Source organism: Dermacentor albipictus, chromosome 3 (assembly GCF_038994185.2).
Source record: "Dermacentor albipictus isolate Rhodes 1998 colony chromosome 3, USDA_Dalb.pri_finalv2, whole genome shotgun sequence".
Lineage (NCBI taxonomy): Eukaryota > Metazoa > Arthropoda > Arachnida > Ixodida > Ixodidae > Dermacentor > Dermacentor albipictus.
In genome coordinates, this window is record NC_091823.1 from 42253357 (window position 1) to 42279187 (window position 25831).

Sequence of the window (25831 nt, forward strand, 5' to 3'; positions counted from 1 at the left end):
AAACATTGTACAATCTAAATACGTTTGCTTTATTTCTGCACATAGTGATGAAAGCTTTTGAAGCACCACAATTTCACTTCTCAGTTTTTAACTACTGTCGCTGAGAGTTTTAGTTATAATTTCGGCTATCTCAACATTTTGTGAATTGTTTTAATAACACTTTACTTTAAAACGAAGTTAAAGAGGAAATATAAAGCAATACAGACCTGAAGGTGACTATCTATCGGTTTGAAAAACCTGCAGTACGCATAGGGAAAATTTGAGTCTGCTTTCCGGGAAACTTGGCACCAAGTAAAAACAAAGAAGCTTTGTAGGTTATTTTGAAAGCATGTTACTTATAATTTTTTTACGCATATTTTCCTTTACGCAAGTCTGAATACATAATCAGGTTCTCTTATACGCGAGGCCGACAGCTTTGCAAGCCAGCAGTCTCCTAGCTATAGCACCCGAAAGAGCAACAAATAACATCCTACTAAAGTATGTTCATGCAGTTCTTACCCTTTATATGGAGAAACGGCAAATGACGAAAAAAAAACTACTTCCAAATGTTTTGCGAAGTTTGAACTTGTTTCGTTCGAAGTGGCTTCCTCAATTTCCGGATAGCCATATCCGCCAGCTGTCCGGAACTCCCGTCGCCGGCGCGAGCACTTGGACGGGCAGGAAAACCCTGCGACGCGTATGAGTTCCTAATTTGCTCGTTCGCAGCCCTCGTCCCAACTCAAGTTTCGCAGTAAGTTTGAGGAAGTTTTAGGCAAAAAGTCGCGACCTGTGACGACATACACGGAGCTCCTGACCTGAAAAGTCGTATCTGAAGCAAAAATGGTGCATCGTAACGTCAGCTCTACACCGCGTGTTCGCTGTGCGATGGCCGCCTCCTGCCCGCTGGCATGCCACGAAGAGGCTCGAGAACACCGAAGTTGGTCGCGGGTCGAGTTTCTACAATGTTTAAATTTCAACCCACGCACACAAAGAAAGGAAGCTTCGTTCTTATCTTCGTCGAGGTCGCAAATACGCACGTGAGCCCACATTTCTGGCTGGGTGGCTTTGCTTTGCATTGCGCGGCCTCGGTGCACAGGCATTCCAGGACTTTGAGGCGGGTCTCTTTGTTCTCTGTTCGGCATCGCCGACATGAAGTAAACCACGCCAACGGCATAGACGCCGAAGAATGGAATCCGAGTCGCAACCAAGTGGGGCTTTAGAACAACAAAAAATTCACGGTGTCGGGTCCTCCCTGAAGATTCACTCTGCCTCCGAAGAGCTGGCGCTGCATCTTCATCGAGGATGTCATTATTACCGGAGGATCATTACCGGAAGACTGGAAAATTGCTAGAATAATACATTTACATTAATCGGGAGATAAATCTCGCATCGAAAATTACAGACCGATTTCATTGACGTCAACATCTTGTAAGCTCTTAGAACATATAATTCATAAACATATAACTGGTTTTCTAGACGAACATAACGTTCTTACAAGCATGCAGCATGGCATTAGAAGTGGCCTTTCGACGACTACTCAATTAGTTGAAATCATGCATGACTTTACTAGCACTGTGAACAAAGGGAAACAAACAGACGTGATATTCATGGATTTCAGCAAGGCGTCTGATAGGGTGTCTCATGTTAAATTGCTTCATAAGCAATAGGAGCTGTGCTTAAACATGATAAAATATTAGCATGGATTAAAGCCTACCTTACAAACCACCATCAGTTTGCTGCTGTAAATAAAACAACCTCTGATATAGCTGCTGTCAATTCTGGCGTGCCACAGGGATCCGTTCTTGGCCCCCTTTTCTTTTTGTTATATATAAATGATATTGTCACTAACCTCTCTCTTAATATCAGGCTTTGCGCTGGCGACTGCATTCTGTACCATCAAATAATAACTGAAGAAGACCATACTCAGTTTAGACAGGGACATAATTAAGGTAGTTGAGTGGTGTAAACAATGGCAAATGCGCAATAATTTCGAAAAGACAGTATATAAGCGGATAACTTTAAAAACGAAGCCACTGCTATATCGCTATGGTGCAGAAAACGCTTTTTTGTCAGAGGTAACGCAATATAAGTACATTGGCTTGTACATAACAACGCATCTTTCCTGGTCAAAGCACCTTGGCACAGTAATAGCAAACCGCAAGTTGTTTTTTCTAAGACGCGTATTAAAATCCTCCACACCAGCAGTACGTTTATCGGCATACAAAACACTCGTCCGCCCCGTTTTAGAATATGATGTAGTTATATGGGACCTGTTCACTAAAAGCGATATCGGAAAGCTAAAAAGCTTACACAAAAAAGCAGTTCGATTCATCTACAATACATATGGGCGTAGTTCTATTACTAACAGTTTATCTTGGAGTGGCTTGCCTTCTATAAGTGATAGAAATCGTGCATGTCGTCTAAAATTCTTTTTCCAACTAATAAATGGTCACTACAACATCGGCACGTCTCACATTATCACCTATACAACAGGTTACACTATCAGACAGCGACACTCACTAGCTGTAACTCCATTTACAACACGTGTCAACCGCTTCAAGTATTCCTTTTTTCCTAGAACTAAAGTATATAGGAATAAGCTGGCCGATAAAACTGACTTTTCGAGACATATCTTAAATAAAAATCAATTTTTTGCACTTACAGAGATTGCTAGTGATAGCACTGTTTGACTGACAGACAGACAGACAAAGAACTTGAATAGCAAGGTCCTGAGACGCTTTGCCCTAGGGCAGAGCTGCGGCCTCTCCCACGTGGGGACTGGTAGGCCGAGCCTAACCGCCGCATCGTGGGCTCTCTGGACAGCCCAAGTTTGACGTGCATATTCTGAGCTCCGGATGGCAGAGCTCCATTCTTGTTCTGTGATGCGATTGGGTCCCTGTAACGAGGGGCATCGCCAGAGCATGTGAGCGAGATTGCAAACAGCCCCACAGTCGGGGCAAGTAGAGCTGAAAGCCTCTGGAGTGATCCTGTGGAAAAGGGCCAGTTTCGGATAGCACTGCGTCTGAAGCATGCGTAAAGTGGACGCCAGAGGTCTAGCCAGTTTGCAGTGAGGGGGATACTGTTTGACTATATGATTGGAGAAATCGCTGAAATAACTGCGAAGCGCTTCTTATCACGCCTGTTCTTTTGCGCTTGTATGAAGAATCTTTTTTAGTGCAGTTCCCAATTTTTGTATTTATTTTGTTTTCTAAATCTACTCGTGTACCACGCTGCTAAGATCTTGTTTAAGATCGCAGTATTTGCTGGGGTAGTTGGAGAACTATAGGAGAGGCCTTTGCCCTGCAGTGGGCGTAACCAGACTGATGATGATGATGATGACGATGATGATGATGATGATGATGATGATGATTTATAAATAAAAACATGTGATCCCATGCGCGTTCGGCGCAGTTGCCCGGTGGCTCTGGAGTGCAACTACGCACGAGTTCGGGGATTCGATTTAGGGCCGTGAAGCCCAATTTCGGATTGCTTTTTAATGCGAAAAGGTTCGTGTACTTATATACAGGCGCGCGTTAAAAAAAGATGAAAGCCAAGTGGTCTAAATTAACCCGGAGTCTCTTTACTACAGCGTTCATTATAGCCCACGTGCTGCTGAGGGACGTAAAACCCTACAGACTGACTGATTTGTATCACACCTATGTGCCGGTGTTTCTCAATTATTATTTTTTTTTTGCCAGAAGGACGTTATGGCAACGGACGAAAACAGGTCTCCGAAAGTGGCTGTTAATCACAAAACTCCTCTTTCGTAACTGGTTTCTGTGGTGGGCCATCTCGGCGGCGATCGTATACCTATATCTTTATCACGCCGATCGTTATACCGAGTTACAGGAGGCCGACCGCGAACTAGTTAGTAAATTACCCTAGGTGAGAGAAGTTTTGGGAATACGCATGCCCTGATGCCGATGCGCTTGACCTCGTCGTCAGCGGTGCTAGAAATGCGCGAGCGCGTGTATTACATGGCTTGGATTCACGTTATTGCGTTCGAGTTGAACTGGTAACGAGATCAGCTGCTTGTGGAAATGTTGTCAAGGCGAACGACTTCTCGTCCGCAGTAGCCCCTGACTGTCGGTGAGCTGGGCGCTGAGAGAGCGGCGAGAGAGGGCTTCGATCGCTTTCAATAGGTGAAGCGCCAATAGTGACGGCACACAAGACGAAATACACACAGGACAAGGCGCCTTGTCCTGTCTGTATTTCTTCTTGTGTGCCATCACTATTGATGCTTCACCTATTGAAAGCTATGCACCAACTAGCCCCAAAACGTGTTTTACTGCTTCGATGGCCCCGTTACAAAGGAAGCTGCTCGCAACATGCTCCACGAGACCACCAGCGCTGGGCACAGGGATGGTGTCCGTATCTGCGCCAGTATCCGCAAATACGGGCGCAGACGTACTCGCAGGACCGTTGAAATCTGTATTTGCAAACATTCGCAAAGCATTCTTTTGTTTTCCCCGTAAGAACTCTTTCTTGTAACAACTGCTGCAAGCTCTGGTGATATATAATCGACTTGTCCATCCCATGACACGCTCTGAGTTAACATTGCCCCGTGGCTTCACCAAAAACCCATGGTTATAAGTTCGCTTACTAATTCCACAGCGAAATTGAACAACTTAAAGAGAAGCCATAGCTTGAGACCGGCTATCTAAATACACTGCAAAAGATCAATCGTTTTTGTCGGAAACTATTGCACCGATTCTAAGGGACTGGTTCAAACTAAGAGAAATAGGAATGCTATAATCAAGTGAAATTCGCAGCAAGCGGATTTCTTATTTAGGTTGTCCATTTATTTTATAAAATAGTCTGAAAATAGCAAAATGTGAGAAACCTTGGCTATCAACTTTTTGGCTTTGTAACCAAGTAAAAAATAAAGATATCACAATTATGTAAATTGCACCTAACAAAACATCTAAAGCGGGCACAATTGATGTGTTACGAACCGCTTTGAAATGAGCCAATAATTTGTGAGTGGGGCATTTGCAAAACCTTCCTAAACATTGTAACTGTATTCTACGGAAGCTGTAAATGCATACTATATCAAATTTGATCGCTTTAGAGCTCGAAGGGTTACAGTTTGCAAAACTGCGATATCTTTGTTTGGCGGAGCGTTATACATTTGTAAACGTCGTGCTCCAATTTTTTTTTAACATAGAAATTTCTGAGAATGTAACTGATATTAAAATTCTGCTTCTAAGGTCGCTATTGAATTTAAATTATCTTTGAAATGCAACAAATATAACTCGGTCTATAGCGATTGTCTCATAAATGTATTTCCGCGTTTAATTCTTTTATGTAGGAAACGGAGCGTTGGCCTTGAGTTAAAGCTCCTTCTTTTTAGATTTTTATAGGAAGAATCCACCTTCCGTTTATCAGTAATGCTACTCTTTTTGTTCTCGAAGGGTTGACTATACAGTCGAGTTGGCTGACACAATGAGCCTTGTATGCACCGAACGCAACCACGTTGGAAGCCGGAAGCCACACTAGCGCGGTTTGTTTTCGTTCGCAGCCGGCGGTCGTTTGTGTTCGTAGAACGGCGCCACTGTTCGAGACAGGGACCGCTGCGAATGGCGCGCAGCAGGCGCGGCGCCCAAGATATATGGACACTTTGGCCACAAGCGCATGTAACCAAAGGCCACGCTGCAGCCACCTCGCCGCGCGCATGTCGCTCAACGGGATATTCTAGGCGCGTTCCCGTCAGGGGTGGCGGCGTTCCCGTGACGGTTGGGGAAGACAGCGTTTACGCCATCGATCACGCGCGTGTAACGGGAGACCTGCAGCGGCCACGCCGCGCGAAGCTACGATCCTGCGGCATATGCGGGGTTATAGTGGCTCGCGGGGCGATTGATGGATTCGCAGGACATGCCAATGCTCCAGCCGTCTGTACTGAGGCGTGTGGACCCCGAGCAAGGGGGCCATGCAGCGTTCGTTTCAGTGACGTTGGTCTGTGCGTTCCAAAAGAGAGAGAGAGACAGAGACAGAGAGAGAGAGAGAGACGCAAATGAGAGAAAGGCAGGGAGGTTAACCAGAGTTAAAACCTCCGGTTTGCTACCCTGCACTAGGGGAAGGGAAAGGGGAAGAGGGAAAGTAGAGCGTGACGAAAATAAAAGCGTGATGACAAAAATATGAAAAGGGACGCAATGGGGGATCATTATAGTCTTTCTAATAGGTCACTGTCACGTAAAAAGGTCAACAAAGCCTCGACCGACACCCTGCGGCTCGGCAGGAACGCAAGTGGGTTCCTACTGCGCGTGCGCCGACGCCCGCACCGGAAGGCTGAACGCTACTCCAGCACCGAAGCCACTGAGCGTTGCGTTCACGGTGCGTCCACTTCGCTTAACACTTGTATGCCTAAACCTTGCGAAGTTGAGAATTTTAAAACAACAGATAAAAAAAGCCTCTCAGAGACTCCAGAATGCAGTACCAACGGCTTATTGAGAGGACATTTTCGTGCGACTGTTGGTGTTCGGCCGTGCTACAGATAAGACACCAGGCAAGTGCATTCCTTATTGGTGTGATAGTATTTAAGCTATTTATTTGGAAATCTGATGTCACATTTCTCACAACGCACGGTAGTTCCCTTACGACAGTGGGAACGGATTGGTTTGCCCGAGGCTTGGGATCACAATTTTGTACAATCGGGAGATCGATTTTGTGCTTTCAGCAAATACTGTTGGCTCTTTGAATTCAATGACTTATGAGCTTTCTGTTATATCGCTGTCATGAGCTCCCATAAAGGGATCAGGTGAGCTTTATCGCTTCCTACGCTGTAGCGATAGAACGTATTCACACGCATAAAAAAGGTATGCAAGTATCGCGAAGAATGCCGCCTCTTGCTCGCATAACAGTTGAATACATTTCAAGTGTTTGTCGAAGCCTCTACACTGCACCTTTGTTAGATTATGTCAGTTGATTATAAAATGCACCGACTCCTGACCACGATTTTTGAGTACCTTTCCTTCCAATGTCTTATTACCAGGCGCTTGGGCTCCATGGCACACATTGAGCGTTAGACGCGACTGCAGCAGCACCGTAAAGTTTACGGTGATAGATGATTGCATCAGAATTACAGGCAACTTGGTAATCAAAACTTTGCACCAATAATTTTAAGGTTGCTTCGACAAATTAATCAATTAAGGGAGATGACACATCCACCCAGTTATATCAATTGCTACAAAGGAAACCCATACGGGTTCCTCGAAAGAAAAGCCTCGCAGTTGAAGAAAAATTCGTCTGGGAATCGAAGCCGGGACCACCGCCTTTCCGGGCAGCCACTCTACCATCTGAGCTAGCCAGGCGGCTAGCGGATGGCAGGGCTGGGTTTCCTTTGTAGCAATTGCTATGAACGGGTAGATGTCTCGTTTCCCTTACTTTGACAAAGTTTCATTATTACTGTACCAGTTTAGGAAAGACTTACAGAAAACAAAGCGCCTGAAAGCTCTTGATCCTATCTCATGTATAATCCAAGCATAGGTTATTTTACTGGGCATTGTTGTTGGTGTTATGTGCAAGAAAACTGACCACATCATCTACGAAAAATAGCTTGAATGACCATATTTCAGACAGGGCTGCAGCTTGATGAATTAATTAATCAACATTAATCAATGTTGGTCAAGTTACTGAGTTTACAACATAAAAGAACATACCGTGCTGTGACTTTTCCACCCCGTGGTCTTTTTTCGCTTCAATCGCAAGCCGCAAATGATTTTCGGATTTCGAGCAGCTGAATAATAAAAAAAAATGCTTACACCGCTTTCTTGAAAAAAAAAATATTCGTCGCTCTAGGCGTTTCAATCCCAATGCGTCTCCACTCCCCTTGACGCGTCTGCATGGAGAGGATTATTTGTCGATTTGAAATGTGAAACTCTGTTTGTCGTAATGGTTGTAACTGCTAATTTCGTAAGCGTGTCCTTGCGAGTAACGTGGCGAACAGCCGAGTTCACTTCTGTGTGTAAGTTATAAGGACAAGTATGCGATAGCTGCTGATTTTATAAGAAAGTATTTCAGAACACGGACCACGACAAGCACAAGTCGCGCACCGAGGCGGGTGATGCATCGGTCCGAACGTTTTTGTGGTTGTAAGCGTTGAATTGAATCGAATTGAATTGAATTCTGGGTTTTCACGTGCCAAACCATAATGTAATTATGAGACACGCCGTATTGGGAAACTCCTAATTAATTATGACCACTGGGGGATGACTAACGTGCCCCCAATGCACGAGAAACGGCTGCTTTTGCATTTCGTAGCGATCGAAATGCCACCGCCATGGCCGGGATTTCATCCCGCGACGTCGTGCTCCGTAGCCACACCATAGCCATAGCCGCAAAGCAACACCATAGCCGCAAAGCCACCGCTACGGGGCAGTTGTGAGCTTGTCATCATCATCAGCAGCAGCAACAGCAGCCTATTTTATGTCCACTGCAGGACGAAGGCCTATCTCTGCGATCTCCAATTACTCCTGTCCTGCGCCAGCCGATCCAACTAGCACCCACAAATTTCCTTATTTCATCGCATTACCTATTCTTCAACCGTCCTCTACTGCACTTCTCTTCTCTTGGTCCTCATTCTGTCACCACGATGGTCCAACCGTTATCTAATCTGCGCATTACATGAGCTGCCCAGCGCCATTTTTTTTTCTCTTAATGTGAATTAGTATATCGGCTCTACCCGTTTTCTCTCTGATCCAAACTGCTCTCTTTCTGTCTCTTAGTGTTATGTCTAGCATTCTTCGTTCCATCGCTCTTTGCGCGGTCCTTAACTTGCTCTCAGCCTTCTTTGTCAGTCTCCAAGTCTCTGCCCCATATGTCGGCACCGGTAACATGCACTGATTGTACGCCTTCCTTTTCAATGATAACGGTAAGCTTCCAGTCAGGAGCTCGGCATTTCTGCCGTATGCGATCCAACCCATTTTTATTCTTCTGTGAATTTCCTCCTCATGGTCAGGGTCCCCTGTGATTAGTTGACCTAGATAAACGTACACCTTCACAAACTCTACAGGCTGACTTGCGATCTTAAACTCTTGTTCCGTTGTCCGGTTATTTATCATTATCTTTGTCTTGTGGATATTAATCTTCAACCACACTTTTACACTCTCCCTGTTAAGCTCCTCAATGATTTGCTGTAACTCGTCTGCAGTGTTGCTGAATAGAACAATATCATCGGCAAACCGAAGGTTGCTGAGGTATTCGCGGTCGATCCTTACTCCTAAACCTTCCCAGTTTAATAGCTTGAATACTTCTTCCAAGCACGCAATGAATAGCACATGAGAGATTGTGACTCCTTGTCTGACCCCTTTCTATATAGATATCTTCCTACTTCTTTTGTGTAAGATTAAGGTGGCTGTGGAAACTGTGTAGATATTTTCCAGGGAACTTACGTAAGCGGTCTGTACTCCTTGATTAAGCAATGCCCCTATGACTGCTGGTATCTCTACTGAATCAAATGCTTTTTTTCGTAATTTATGAAAGCCATATAGAGAGCCTTATTGTACTCCGCGGATTTTTCGATAACCTGAATAATAACACTGATGTGATCCATTGTAGAGTATGCCTTATTGAAGCTAGCCTGTTCCCTTTCTTGACTGAAGTCCAGTGTTGCCCTTATTCCACGGTAGATTATATTGGTAAATAATTTATACAACACTGGGAGTAAGCTAATGGGCATACAATTTTTCAGTTCTTTAGCGTCTCCCTTTTTGTGGATTAGTATAATGTTTGCATTCTTCCAGTTTTGTGGGACCCTTGCAATCGATGGACACTTCGTATAGAGAGCCGCCAGATTTTCTAGCAATATATCTCCTCCATCTTTGATTAAATCGACTGTTATTCCATCTTCTCCTGCCGCTTTTCCCCGTTTCATGCTTTGCGAGGCCTTTCTGACCTCATCTCTAGTTATAGGAGGAGTTTCTGTACCATGTTCAATATTGTTTCGAAAGGAGTACTCTTGAGCCCTCTGGGTACTGTACAGGTCAATATAGGATTCCTCCGCTTCTTTTATTATACCTTCGAGATTGCTGATGATATTACCCTGCTTATCCTTCAGTGCACATACCTTGGTTTGTCCTATGCTAAGTTTCCTTCTCACTGATCTGAGGCTGCGTCCATTTTTTACAGCTTCTTCAGTCTTCCTCACGTTATAATTTCTAATATCACTTATTTTCGCCTTGTTGATCAGTTTTGACAGTTCCACAAGTTCTATGTTATCTCTCTGGTTGCCTTGGTGCCTTGCCTCCCACTTCAACTGCTGCCGCTGAAGCCAGCCTCATTGCGGTTTCATACATCACCTATATGTCATCATCATCATCATCATCATCATCATCATCTCGCTGTTCTAAGGCTGCATATTTGTTTGCAAGTACCAGCCTAAATTTGTCTGCTTTTACCCTTACTGCCTTTAAGTTGACCTGTTTCTTCTTTACCAATTTTACTCTTTCTCTGTTCAAATTGAGGTGAATCCTAACTCTCACTAACCAACGATCACTGCACTTTACCCTACCTATCACTTCTACATCCTGCACTATGCTGGGATCGGCAAAAGTATGAAATCACTTTCATTTCTTGTTTGACCATTAGACCTTTTGCAGGTACACTTTCTGTTGATACGTCTCCTGAAAAAGGGGTTCATTATTCTCAGCCTATTCCTTTCTGCGAATTCTACCAACATCTCTCCTCTAGCGTTTCTAGAATCAACGTCGTAGTTGCCAATTGCCTGTTTACTCACCTGCTTTCTTCCCAATTTTCCATTGAAGTCACCCATTACCACTGTGTAGCGAGTTTGCACTTTTCTCATCGCTAATTCCGCATCTTCATAACACTGGTCTACTTTATCATCATCGTGACTGGAAGTTGGAGCATAGGTTTGTACTACCTTTAATCTATACCTCTTATTAAGTTTGATTACGACTATTGCTACCGTCTCATTAATGCTGTAGAATTCGTCAATGTTGCCTGCTATGTCCTTATGAATTAGGAATCCTACCCCATATTGCTTGTTATCTGGGAGAATTCTATAGCAGAGGACATGGCCGTTAGTCAGCACTGTATAAGCCTTACCAGTTCTAATCTCGCTAAGGTCAATGGTATCCCAAACAATATCTGATAGTCCCTCAAAGAGTTCTGCTGAGCCAGCCTCACTCGACAAAGTTCGGCTGTTCGACAGAGTTCGGAGAGTTGAACTTCCAACTACCGCAACCGAGCATTCGACATAGCCCAGTAAGATATTCCGGCAGGTGGACAGGCTATCTCGTCACCGAAAAGTACGGCTTAGAGGACCCTGCATCCCTAACAGATCCACTGATTTGTTCACCCTTTGCAGGTGGTTTTGCTGCTCGTCATAGATTGCACGATATAGTGTCGATTGTCCGGGGTCCTAACCTCTTGTTTCACAAATCTCACGCATGCACGCGGTCTTGAACGCGCCTAGGTACACGATATATCTTCGCTGAATTTTAACTGTACATAACACTTGTGTGGAATAATAAAAAACATAAAATTTTCAGCGCTTACCGAGAAGCCCCGAGTCACGTATCATTCGCTCGACGCGGCTGCATGTCCCTTGGCGTCCGAAAAACTAGCTAGCCCGGGTAGCAATTCAGAGTGGTGAGTATAGTGCCGCCGTATCGATACCGCTCTGAGCCTCGCGCAAAGCAGGTGAACTTGACAGCCCCATATGGTGTCTTCAGCCTTTCTACAGCTTGTATGCGCAACGAATTTTGTAAGCAAGGATGTGGTTTACGTATCTCATTTCTTGTCACTCCTACTAACAAACCTTATACGCATGGATCAAGATGTGTAGGTGCTGATGCATGTTAGCGTTTGGTATAACAGCCTTTCCTTTCGTATAGGCGTATCTTTTGTTTATTTGTATGTTTGTTTTTGCAGAAGTGCAGGGAGCGGGGCATGAATAAATAAGTGAGGCGAGTCATACCATCGCAGGTCTCCACACGATAGGCCACGGCTGCAGCGTGTATTTAGGTGACATGAGGAACGCTTTCCTCCTCACAAAAATCGTTACGAGAATCCTGCTGTGTTTCTGTTACATTTCTTTCTACATTTGATATACTTTCTCAGGAGATGCAATTGAATGTCCTCCGCAATTTCTGCAAGCGAAGTGTTGTTTTGGGCCGTCCTCACTGCCGGTCGCCCACTCCACCTGATGTTCCCGGCCCTCTGCGTTTTATGGAACGGTGCCGCAGCCTCCAGCCTCCACGGTAGAGTGATTTAAAGACACCACTGTCCCGGGCTACCAGGCCTCAATAAACAAAGAAGAAAAGCTTTGTACAGCTGACGAAAACTGGATGCTTCTCCGTTTGCAAACGCGCTGACACTTTCTCTGAAAGGCTTAAATTTGCCGCAGCCGTCTTTCATACTCCTCGAGCCAATTTTGTGGAGTCTGGACGGCCAGAAAAAAAAAAACAAATGCTGCACTCTTGCCGTCGAAATCGGATAACGTGAAGCGGCTGATGAAAAACGACAGGGTATGAAACGTAAAAAAAAGTAGAAATGGGGCATGGGGACGTGAGGCCTTATTGCTCCGAAAACAAGGGAATCAAACTGGACAAGAAAAAAAAAGGAACAAAGCAAATTTAGGAGTGCACGTTCATGTTAGTCCACTCGAAGACCACAAAAATACTGCAGGTTGGTTCCGATTGCTTCCACGTGTGTGACCAGAGGAAAGCTTTGTTCTTGGCTGCGTTGCTAGTCTTTTCAAGTTCCAAGCCGGAGCCATTGTTGTAAGAGGATTCCATCTTGCTCTGGACACGTAGAGTTAGCCCTGGGGTTCTGCCTACAGCTTGTGTGGCAGCACACATAGAAATTCCATAAGTACACTACGGAAAAAGTAAAGATGAAGGAAGCGTTGCTTTCGCGGAAGCCTGACAGCGACAACGCACTTCAAAAACTTGCCCTGAAATGTACAAACGCTAGGCAGTCACTTCCAATCTCCTCTTACGAGTGAATGAGTTCCAGCGTGTCAACGAACGCATAGAAATGGTAGACTTGAATGGTAGACGGTACAAGTTTTTTATTCTCCATTCGCGTACGCACCCAATTCGGCAAACCACGTCTCTGCGCATTGTACTGGGCGACACACCATTTCCCAAAACAAACCGCGAAATAGCTCTCGGTGCAATTTCGTTAGTCGGGACTGCGAGTGCGACTGCTATTTTCATCGCATACGACGGTACTCGCACTTCTGGTGGGATGAAAGTCGCATGATGTTAAACAGGCTTTAGTCTCTGATCACACAGAGTGAAACCTTTCCCCCAGGTACATGGCTTAAGCGCTTACAAGTTGCCCGAATGATCGATGGCCGTTAAATTAGCTTTCTCCACGCCAGCCATCACTAGGCACTTATGTAATCCCACATAAATTAGATTACACCGATTAGTGAACGGCAACGCAATTAGCGTCTTGTCGGGAGCTCGCTGACGCAATGCATCTGAGTAATTAACTGGGCTGCAAACTTTCACGTGACATTGTAGAGAACGAGCCGGCAATTTTTCTTTCATGTGTGCGGATTCCACGCATGCTGCGATAATTGGTTTAACCGAAGTATTTTATGTTGTTTCCGAATAAGTCGGTTTTGTTCAAAGACTTTTGCAGGTATAGAGCACCCGACCAACTTGGACTAATTTTCACTGTAAACGCCTCGAAATTAAACTTGTGATGCATGAAGATACGGATGCCACACATGACGACGACAGAATAACGATGAGAAAGAGAGAGAGAGAGCAAATGATAAAGGAAAGGTAGGGAGGTTAACCAGGACTGAGCCCGGTTGGCTACCCTACACTGGGGAAAGGGAAAAGGGGACGGAAAGATTAAAGGAAGAAGAGAAAGTCCACTGGAGATATCTTTCGGTCACTCAGTCCGGATCACAGACGCTGATTCAATCCAGTAGCCTTCAAATATCGCAGCAGAGCTTTTGTTGCCTTTTGTAGCTGCGATATGCGAGGCCATGGTCCCAAGATCGTCATCAAGGTGAACGGTCAACTAGAATGGCGATGAAGCAACAACTATGGCAAAGCGATGACAGCGGGACGAAGACGCCATGACAGTGTAATGATGATACTGCAATGACGGCAACAGAACAACCACGATGGCTTGAGGACAGGGATGAAGAAAAAAGATAGGAGGACGCTTAAGCTTCGCCTTCAAGAGTGGAACGCGACAGCGTTCCCGTCGACCCGCCAAGGGGTGTAAGACAATGGGCTACGGCGCAGCGACTACGCGGCCCGCATCGGACGCGGTGAGCGTCGAGCAACGCAGCGTTCGGCGCGGCAACGAAATGTGTGCCTGAGCAAGCGACGCACGCCTGAGCCTTAGAAACAGCTCGTTCCTAAGGCAACACCGCATTCACTAGAGGTGCTTTTGTACCGCTTTGAAGCATCGAACACGTGGCTCAGTGGTAGCGTCTCCGTCTCACACTCCGGAGACCCTGGTTCGATTCCCACCCAGCCCATCTTGCAAGAGTTGAGCCAAAGCCACCTAGAAACAAGCGCAGCTGCTTATATACCGCCGCGACGCCGTGAGCGACGGCGCGAGTTGGAGCCCCGTTTCTCCTCTGTCGTGACGTCACGGTGTCACGTGGTCAGCCTTGAAGGCGACGCCGCGAGCGAGCGCGAGTTGGAGCCCCGTTTCTCCTCTGTCGTGACGTCACGGTGTCACGTGGTCAGCCTTGAAGGCGACGCCGCGAGCGAGCGCGAGTTGGAGCCCCGTTTCTCCTCTGTCGTGACGTCACGGTGTCACGTGGTATGGCATGGGGTCAAAGGTCATTGAAGGCGACACCGCCGCGCCTGAGGAGCTGGGTTGAGCTCTAGTAATATGCTTCGCATAAAAGGCATTTAAAAATCTCCACGTGTTCCCGATTGAGTCGCTACCAAAAATTTGCATCAGCCTCAAATTAGAATAATATTCGTTACTGCTATTTTCGCCCTGTGTTTCACTGGTTGAGCTCTGCGGCACTAGGTGGTGCCACTAACCCAGCTGCCATAGATATAGAAGGAAGAAGCATATGCTTGCTGCGGTAAAGCTAGGGAAACTATAGAGCAGGTTTTATTAGAATGTGAAGAAGTCTGCCCAGCGGTCGATTTAGGCACCACTGGCCTTCTGGAAGCCCTTGGGTTCAGGAAGAGCAGTGGAAAAATAAACATGTCCCCAATAGGGATTAGTAAGAGGCCAATGGAAGATTGGTGGAAGAAAAGTAGGGAAACCACAAGAAACGGAGACGTACAAAAGCAAAGTGCACAATAGGGGGTCAGAAAATTTGGTTGTGTGAGTTCATAGTGTTTTTTTTTCTCTTTTTTAGTCTAGGTAGGACATTAGGCAGTATAATAGCTATAGCTTGGTGGCGCAACCCACCACTCCATTCCAAAGGGGACGCTCATAACATCCATCCATCCATCCATCCATCCCTAGAGGCCACTCATGTTTGCATATCCAGAAACCGGTAACCCGCAAACGGTAGGAAGCTTGAGGAGAAACTAAAGCCCTGTTTTAAAGTTTTAGCTGATCCGTGAAATTATTACCCTTTAAGAGCGCACTCTGTATAAAAAAAAAGTAACATATATGCTTTTCACTCTTCCAAGGCACAAGGAGCTCCAAAGCATCGAACACTTACGCATACACTCTCAGCGACGGCATACAGTTTAGAAAGCGATTACCGACGCAGTAAAAGCGTGCAATATTTCGAAGCTTCGACATCAAAGGGGTCGCGCGACGTTGCAGGAACAAGGCTTAACCATCATTTGCATGTATTTGTAGAGTGCGCGAGTATGGATTACAAGAACAATGGCACGTGCTGAAAGCTTTTCGTTGTTGATGCAGAGATAACCTTTTTCGTTGTAATACTTACGTTATTGAGGATGCGACGCGTCCGTCTTTTGCCGTCGATTCTCGTCAGGTACAGCGCCGGCACGTCTTTGACAAAAGGCAGCCTGGAGATGGTAGTTTATTAATGAGCCACGTGCTTCTGTTGTTCACTTCGCAAGATTGACAGAGCTCTGGGCCCTCGACGTAACCGGAGACTGTCTCCTTAAGACGGTTAATAGCCTTTCGTAACAAACCTTTTATTACACGTTTTCTGTCTGTGTATGTTCGTATATCAATACGTGAGTAAATATATACTATATTTACTACACAAAGAGAAACAGAAGCGTTCTAGCAATTGTTCCCCGAGAAGGACATTACACACACAGCACTTAGAAATGCAATAGTCTGAAAAACCGTCTACAAAAGCAAAAGCACAAGATGTTTCTCATGTGGAACATCACATAGTGGCGTCCTTCTATCTCAAGGAGCGAAAGTAAGCCTGCAGGGTTATGAGAACTGCTTTTTTTTCTATCTCTCTCTCTTCCCCCCAAGAGCGCGTGTTGACGCGCGACACTATGAACCTCTGGTATTTACATACTAAGGCATTGTACAGCATCAAGAGCCTTTCACGAAATATTACGCTGGCGTCAAGGGTAATATAAGCATGACTTTCCGGAAGCACGGCGAATGAAAAGCACGCTACAAAAATGATAGTGAAGCATTTGTGGACACATCATTTGCAGCCGGTGATTAAACGTTTGCAACCCTTCATTCTGCGATGACGGAGAATAATTAAGCTTGAACAGCCCACTGACTGGCAATAATTGGATGTTTTCGGTCGATAACACGCATTACAACGAGGGTGAACAAACTCACAGAGCAAGCGGAGTCCCTGAGTGCAAACGAACGAGGGAACAAAGAAAGCTAAGCAGATTATGCAGAACCCGCCCACTCTGGAAATCGATTTCATGTGAAACGCTTTGCAGCTAGCTGGGTATCCAACATCGGTTGAGGTTCTGCGAAAAGGTGCCAGATTTACCAACATGTTTGTGTAAGGCCACTAATTGTGTGTGGCGCGAGCGTAGCGACCACACCAAGGTGACGGCGATGGTATGATCTAGGATTTTTTGCATAGTACATCAGCGAAAAAACGTTCTAGCTTGCTCTTTTAAAAGTTGGAACGATCCCGAAGGCGGTCGAATATGGTAAGGTTCCTAGATAAGCTTAAAGGCAGTGCCAAATCACCGCTTTGCCGCTCCCATCAGCCTCTAATCCTCCCCCACGGAGCCCCGATAACGCCCCCAAAGGTTCCTAACCTCTCAACACCGCGTGCAAAAACAAGTAGCCTCCCGTTTGTGTCGTAGTAAGTTTATTATGCACACTCGTTTTGAATCTGTATTGCGTGATGTTCATGGATTATGGGGTTTCACGTGCCAAAACCATAGTATGATTATCAGGCACGCCGTAGTGAGGGACTGCGAGATAATTTGGACTACCTGAAGTTTTTCAAAGTGCACCTAAATCTAAGTACACGGGTGTTTACGCATTTCACACCCGTTGAAGTGCGGCCGCCGTGGCCGGGATTTGATCCCGCGACCTATTCCTTGATGTAAACCTTTATTAATGCGTATGTTACTCCCGAAAACCGCGCTACGTCATATCTGCACCACCGTTTTGCAGAGCGCATGGGTGCGGCAGAGCGGACTCGCGTGTCCTCTTGGATTAAAAGAAAAAAATTGGAGGACGCTTAAGTGGCGCCTTTAAAAGTGGAACGCTACAGCATTCACAGATTCCTGTCTGCTTATCACGCCTCCCAGAAACTGCAGCTTACGTAACCGTAATGATTACTCGGTAGCGCTGGCAGCGAACGCTGCGCATGAAAGCGAGCTTTCTGGTAGAAACGCGTCCTATTGTGTGGCCCACGCCGGCGCGCGCAAATCTCGGAGACCATGGCCGCTCTACGAATGGCAGAAACGTTAGAAAAAGGGGTTTGTGTTTTATTTATTTATTTATTTATTTATTTATTTATTTATTTATTTATTTATTTATTTATTTATTTATTTATTTATTTATTATACATACTTTCAAGGCCCGAAGGCACTACAAGGAAATAGTGGTACATAACAAAGCATAGTAATATGCAGACAATGGTATAAGGGAAGAAAACACGTCATTACGTCAGTAACACGTCATTACGCGACCAGACGCGGCAGATCACTAACGACGGAAGCCGTGCATGCAGCCGTGAGGGCCGTGAAACACCGCACCTGATACAATTTACCTATTTAAACACGTTCCCTTTGTGGCGGCTGTTGAATGTTGCATTCATAAACAGGCTGAGATATTATTGTTATCTAATGAAAATGAACCTGCGTGATGCTGGCCAAAAGAAACGACCACCCCGTTCGCAAATATAACCGCCGTACCATTTGAATCGGTAAACAACACGGACTGCAATCGATACCAGTGGGCTGCTGCTTATCAGACGTCATGGAGGTTACAAAACCTTGATTTAAGTAATAGAGCACGGTCTTTAATAACATAAGTCAAATAAAAGCAATTGTCTGCTTATTTTATAAAAAACAACGCGTTAACTATGTTTGTTGGTTCTGATATGCACATTTATAGATGAAATATTTAGCTGCGTTGAGCGCTCCTAGCAGACAAAAAATACAAATCGAAGTATGCGACCAAAAAACAGCAGGTCCACTGTACTGTACCGCTAGTCTCGACAGCGAGCCCCGCGTCAAAATGATGACGAGGTGACGCAGTTTTAAACGCGCTCCTGTGGTCCTTATACTTTTGCTCACGCATGCACACCCTTGCGTTTCCTTTATAATATCGCGCGAGCATCGATCGGGAAGCCGGTCAGCCCGAGGCCACGGAGCGCATCGGCGAAATGGTCAATAGTACGCGCCTGCGCGTAATTCGCAGCCCAGTCCATCTCCTCGACTGCGCTGCTCTGCTAAGCGGAATCGACTGAGGTCTTTCACAGATAATTGATTCAAGTCACGAGGAGCGTGTGAGCATCGAGAAGTCGACCGACGCCCGCAGGCAGACGCTCTCGCTGTCACATTTTTTAACGTCTGCGCATTTGTATGTTTTTTACCCTACTTATTTATGCTTGCTTTCGCGAAGAAGAACGATTCGGGCGTATTAGAGCACTTCAATTGATCTGCGGATTTCAATATAGTGATCTCGGTAGTGTTGTATTTTCCTGCCTACGGCCGCGATGATGAATTGATCCAGACAAAAATACAACTTTATTCTGCCGCTGAATGAAGTTAAAATAAAGGAGAGGTTGCTTCCTTCTGTACTTTGGTATGATTCATTGTTATGAAGAAAAACCTCCGGCAGATTGGAGGATGTCAGCAAGAGGACGCGGTGCTGGAACGATATCGGGTCAATTTTCAGGGTCTCCCGATGTTCTTCAATCGCAGCCCACAATCCGACACAACTTGCGTGGTGGAGCTGCATCTTCGGCAGGCCGAATTTCATTAAGCTCCAAATGTTTTCAGTAACATTAGTGTCTGCTCCTAATAGAAGCCAATTAGTGTCATGGCGCCAAGTTCTTCCAGGTGCGCCCAAACGGCGCGCGCGACGTATCGACGATCGAGCGACAAGTCATACTGAAGCCAGTCGAAGCCGGCTGGAAAGGACCGTTTAGAACGCTAGGAAGGAAGCCTTGATTGATTATTTTTTGATGTAGGCTTCACTGCACGTTGTTCCTTCAATCCTGCGGAGAGATTCAAAGCCATCTTTGGTTATCATGACCCAAGCATTCACGCTATTGCGGTGGTGGTGGTGGTGGTGGTGGTGATGTTGAAGAGCAGGCGGGGTTAGCCTGGCATACATAGCCGGCAATTGTTCCGCCTGATCCTCCTTCGAGTTGAGATCAGGGGTGTGTCACCAGGTGTCGATGAGCCCCGTGTCTCGCAGGAAGGCTATCAGCAGTCGTTGCGCTCTCTTCCTGAATGCCGCGGGCCCTCCGGGGAAAACAACGTCTTCAAAGGTACTGTGCGTGAGACCGCTTTTTTGCAGGTTGTCGACCAACGCTTTTCTTTCTGTGTCAAACTGTGGGCATAGCCAAATGAGATGTTCGATGTCACCAATGTCACCACAGAAAACACATAGTGGGGAAGCGCGAAGCCCAGTCTTGTATAACCAAGCTGGGGTGTATGCGGAGTCGGTCCTGATGCGGTATAAAAGCGTCGCTTGTTCGCGTATAAATCCATGAGTCACACAGGATTCGTGTGGATTCTTGTGCATCTGTCTAAAGTGAAGGCGGATTGCATCCTTAGGGTTTTGAAAAGCTTTTGGAGCTTTCACTTTTGGGACGCATGTCAGCGCTAGGCGTGCAAGGGCGTCAGCTTCCTCGTTTCCATCAATTCCTACGTGTGATGGAATCCACTGAAATCTTATGTTAAATCCTTTGCTCGTTAGGTCGTCAATCAGTGCCAGAGAATGCCTTGTAAATTTCTCTAGAGGTAGGCCCCGATGTAATCTTTGTAATGCTGGCTTGGAATCCGTCAGCACCACGACATCTCGTGCAGAAAAGGCACGTAGTTTCCGCAAAGCCGCGGTGATTGCGGCGCTTTCTACTGTTGTAGAGGAAACTACGCGATCCAGTCGGCCAGACCATGACACATCAAGGGATGGTATGCAGAATGCCGCTGCACAGCTATCTGTTTGTGCGCACACCGAACCATCTGTGTACACTTGTAGATGGCTTTGAAACACAGTGCTCAAGTGGTCCAGCACAATAAACTTGGCTTCGGCACTTGAAATGGTGCGTTTCGTCGGTAGGTGGGGTACATTGAGGCTGCAGGTAACGTCCGGAAAAGACCATGGCGGGTCAAGGCGACTTCGTTTAGGCCATTCCAATCCTAAAAATCGTAAGGTGTTCAGCGCCGCATGGAAATGTGAGCGAGTTCTTGATCTTAGCCGCCGGAGAAGCGCCGTGCCTGCGCGTGACTCGCCCAGCCTTAATAGCTGCGTCAGCAAGGCCTGAGATGCCAAGAGGCGGAGTGGAAGAGACTCTGCCTCATTAGTGACTTTCTTGTTTGAAGCCGCCGTTGGAACTCCCATCGCCAAGCGAAGTCCCTTTCTGTGCACTGCCTCCAAGCGCTCGAAGTGACTCGATGACGGTGATATCAGAGGGAGCTGATAGAGAATGCGGCTTGTTATCAATGCAGCGTTCAGTTTAAGCATGGATATAGGATTGTTTCCCCAACGTACACATGCCAATCGACGAAGTGCGTTGATTCTTTGCACTGATGCAGCCACAACACTTTCGACCGCACCACGCCATAGTAGCTTGTTGTCGATGGTGACGCCCAGGAATCGAACTTGAGTTGCACGAAGAATTTAATGCCCTCTAATATTCAGCGTCAGACGTGTTGACTTGCGTCTCACTCCCGGGGAAAGCATGAAGGCTGATTTTTCTGCTGATAAGGATAGGCCAAGCGTCGATAAGTGGCGATCGATAGTGGAGATTGCGGCCTAGGCTATCCGGGCCAAACGTTTGTGTTGGTACCCCGAGATCCAAATGCAGATGTCATCTGCGTAGATGGACATTTTAACTGCCGTCCGGCCTACTTTCAGGGCATCTGGAAGGCTGGCCATGGCAACGTTAAAAAGCAAGGGGGATAGGACACTTCCTTGTGGGACGCCGAGGGAAATGTGTCGCATGACACTCATTATACTTCCCAGCTTAACTTGTACACATCGATCACTGAGAAATTCATGGACGAATCGAAGAGCATTTCCCGAGACGCCCATGGCTCGGAGTCCGTTGATGATGCCTGTATGAAGCACACAGTCGTATGCCTTGGCAACGTCCATAAAGATGGCGAGTGTGGAAAGGCCGTCTACGCGATGGTGCTCGATATGGCTTAGTAGATCCAAGACACTGTCCTGGGCACTCAACCGTGGACGAAATCCGGTCATACATGACGGCAGTCTATTTCCTTGCTCAAGATACCATGTTAACCTCGTACATATTAGTCTTTCCATCAACTTTGATACGCATGATGTTAGCGATACTGGCCAATATGAGGTGAGGTTTGCAGGATCCTTTCCGGACTTTAGCACTGGAACCACCCATGCTTTCTTCCACGCTTCTGGGATCTCTCCTGTGCTCCAGACGTGATTAAATATGTCCAGAAGTGCTCGTTTTCGTTCATATGGAAGATTTCTCAGCATCTGATTGCTGATCGAATCGGGACCCACAGCACAGCGTCTTCTTAATTTGCTAAGCGCCAAATCCAACTCACGAAAGGTGAACGGCGTATCCATGGTATGGAATGCTTCAGCCAACAGAGGGTTCGATACTCCTGCTGATCTGCCAGATGTGTACACGTCTGCAAAATCTTCTGCAAGGGTTTGCAAATCTTTTCCTTGCTTTAAAGCAAGCGCTTCGAATGGCCTGTGTAGGCGAATCTTTCCGGATAGGCTATTCATTACTCCCCATATTCTGGTCATGGGAGTAAACGCCGATAAACTCTCACAGAAAGCAGCCCATTGAACTCGTCTTAATCTTTTTGTGTGACGACGGATGACAGCGTTTATCCTGTTGTATTCAGTTTTCGCAGATGGATTTTCCGTTTTTCTCATTAGTTTTCGCTCCGCTCTCCTACGCGCTGCGCAGAGGTTCTTTAGTTTCAAATCAGGAGTAGGGAAATGATCTGGCAGTTTCAACACTGAGGTAGCCACTCTTTTGCTCCGCAGCATATCTGCGAACAGCTCACCAGGGGATTCGTCCAACGCTTCTCTGTATGTGTCCCAGCGGGTAACAGCACAGAATTGTCGCCCAGCAGTGTGAAATCCGGTGATGTTGGTGAAGATTGGAAAGTGGTCACTGCCCATCCTGTCTGGGGCCGTTGTTGACGATACGACAAGGTCTGTAGAATGGATCACGAGGTCTATGGCACTCCATGAATCTGGTGGTCTGAAGAAAGTCGGTTTGCCATCGTTCGCGATACACAAGTCAGCAGCTTCCGCGGCTGTGACTAGTTCCTTGCCTCGGGAATCTGCAGTCTTATCTCCCCAAAGCGAATGATGTGCGTTAAAATCCCCACAGATTATTATAGGAGAGGGGCAACGAATGTAAAGGTCCTTTATGAACGCCTCCATGGAGACCTTCCTGCGCGGACTTATATACACCGACACCACACTGAGTTTTCGTTTTCCTAGGCACACTTGCACAGCGGCGACTTCCAAGAAGGAAGAACAAAGGTCTTGCACTGGTAAGGTGACGTGAGGTATTTCTCGCCTGATCTATATCATCGCACTTCCATTTGCAAATGATGGTATACTCGGATTTCCATGTCTGATGTACCCTGGGATCGTCCTTCCATTTGGGAGACCGGCCTCCGAGAGGGCTAGAATTGGTATAGGTATGTCTCGAAGGAAAAGGCTGAGTGCAGAAAGACGCTGTAGAATACCGGCGCAGTTCCATTGCATTATTAAGGGCACTTTTGGACGACGGAATGGACCAAGTGGGCGAGACATTGCCATTGTGCTACTGAGTGTATGTGGAAGTAGAGCAGAGTATTACTGACTCAAGAGCCAGCACTGCTTCCAGCATATCCTTCGTTGAACTAGCAGGCATCTTCGCGACGTGAGAACGTAGTGCCGTGAACAAAGCGCGTATCACATGCTGGCAGTTTTCCTGCTGACTGTTGCCAAGTGGTACTTGAGGTCGGTTTGCTGCGGCCGCATAGGTGCGCTTTTCGGACTCTTTTCCAACAGGTTTCTCAGCCGCTGTGACCGTTTGCGTTGGCTCAATAACTTCGTTTATAGGTGTGAGACGCGGGAAATGGGATGCGTACTCTGTTTCCAAACCAGTTAGTTGTGGCGCTCTGGACGTCTTCTTCGTGTTCGATGGTGCGCTTGCACTCTTTGGACCCAGAACAAACATCTTATTTCTTCGCTGAGCAGCTGTCCGCGCCGGGCATCGACCGTAGCTAGCAGGATGGTCACCGCCGCAATTTGCACACACAAAGTTGTCTTTAGTTGCACACGTCTTAAAGTCATGAGGTCCCCCACAGCGCTTGCACCTCTGTTCCCCACGACAGTACTTAGCGATATGTCCGAAGCGCTGACACTTAAAGCAGCGTGGTGGTGTCTCCACGTAGTCGACAAGCTCGTGTCTGGTGAAACCAAGGTTCATCTTCTCTGGGCGTTCAGAATTTGGAGCAAATGTGAGAACCACCGAGTTAGTGCGCCTTGACTCCCATTCAGATGACGAGGTTTGGACCCGACGGATGAATCTTCTTGCATGGAATACTCCCTGAGGTCTCAGGTAGGTGAGCAGCTCCTCATCCGAGTACCATTTAGGGACTCCTCTAACAATGCACGTGTTTTTCATATAACTGTGTGGGACACGGGCAGATATGATTATGCCACCGATATTCTTGGTCTCTAGAAGGATGTTGGCTTGTCCTTCTGTCTCTACATTTAGGAGCAGTGCTCCGTGTGCTGTGAAGTGGCTCTTCACTGGTGCTCCACCGAGAATCGTTTCAAGCTGAGAATACAGGACAATAGGGTTTACTTGCCTTAAATCATCTCTTTCGGATGTTGCAGTGATTAACACTAGAATGCCCTCCGCCCTGTCTTTACGATGGCGCACAATTCGGAAACCACCCTCGTCCATGTCTAGGTCGGAAGCGTCCGCCACGTTGTCGTCATCGATGATAGTTGCCTCGTCTTCAGATTCACCGGTGTCTTGTCGCTTGCAGTCAGGCTGGCTTGTACAAACCAGCTGGCGTTTCTGACCCGGTGTCAACCCTTGGGAGGTCATGGCGGGGTGCGGTGCCAGCTTGGTTCCTGTTAGCACCTTGTGAGGCGGCGGGTGGCGCAGCACCCGTCGGTCTCCGATACGGAAGGTACCTTTTCGAGTTGACAGACGTCTTGAACCGTTCTGACCAGTGATATTACCAGAAAATAACGAAAATAACGATAAATGTAGGCAGAGCTACTCAGACAGGCTAGCAGCAGGTTCTTCGTCTTCTTCGCTTCTCTCACGCTATTGCGCTCACTGGCTCTCACTTGCTGAACGCAGAGGGGGTCGTACCTGAAACAAACCAGAGCGATTACTTAGAATGTTGTGACGTTTTTCAACGCATGTTTGTGTGCATTCTGTTCTAAACAGAAATAACTATAAAAATACAGGAAGGACGAAAAGACGCGCTGATTTAAGTTCAGTAAAACGTAGAAGTAAAACGCACCTCATGAGGTCTGGTTGGTAGACCTTCCGCTTTTGGCACCATTGAATGCAAAACGTTGACTCATCTGTAAAGACAACCTTTCTCCAGTCATCTGCAATTCAGTGAAGCTGGGCTTGTGAAAAAGCGAGCCTCTTTGCTATCCCCCCATTGCAAAGAAGTGACTTCTTGGCAGCACTTCGGTTCTTGAAACCTGCTTCGAGAAGCCGTTGTAGCAGACATTCTGTGCTGACGTCGAGGCCCACCGCATATTTGACCTGACAATCATCATGAAAGGATTAGCGTCAGCAACTACAACCAAGGCAGCGTCTTCTTGATAGTGATCTTGCGGATACAATTTCTTGCGGCATCACCAATGCCCCCCTCATCTTGAAACACCTGCACGAATCTGTTAACAGTGGCTTACGTTATATTCAACGTATTTGCAATGTCTCTCTGAGACGCACACTGCAGCGACATATATATCGCAGCCGCTCTGTTGTCTTTTGACACTCGAGGAGGCATTTCACATCCAGTGCATAAATCACTGCTGACATGGGTGGTAAAGTCATTATTTATAACCTGATGCTGCGCTCACAACGCTTCCTGTCAGTGTCAGCTGCCGCAGTGCGGTTATGTTTCTTGTCTAGTCAGAAACTGGATCTAGTCTCAAAAAAATGTCCAAACACAGCAACAGATGTGGGCGTGTCTCGGCTTCCTCGATGCTCACACGCGCCACGTGGCTGTGTAAGGCGTTCATAAAAATAAAAAGAAAAGGACGGACAACGGAGGGGGGGGGGGATGATTCCACATAGCAGAACAGT

General features: G+C 46.6%; 1 protein-coding gene across 2 annotated transcripts in view; it reads right to left on the reverse strand.

The window, feature by feature from the left end:
- The window catches only part of LOC135902610 (uncharacterized), a 67261-nt gene that overhangs the window by 20627 nt on the left and 20803 nt on the right, over nt 1–25831 (reverse strand). For both annotated transcript variants that reach the window (XM_065432804.1, XM_070535394.1), the window contains exon 3: nt 15845–15926. In XM_065432804.1, the coding sequence (XP_065288876.1) occupies nt 15845–15926 (82 nt within the window). The remainder of the gene's footprint in view (nt 1–15844; nt 15927–25831) is intronic.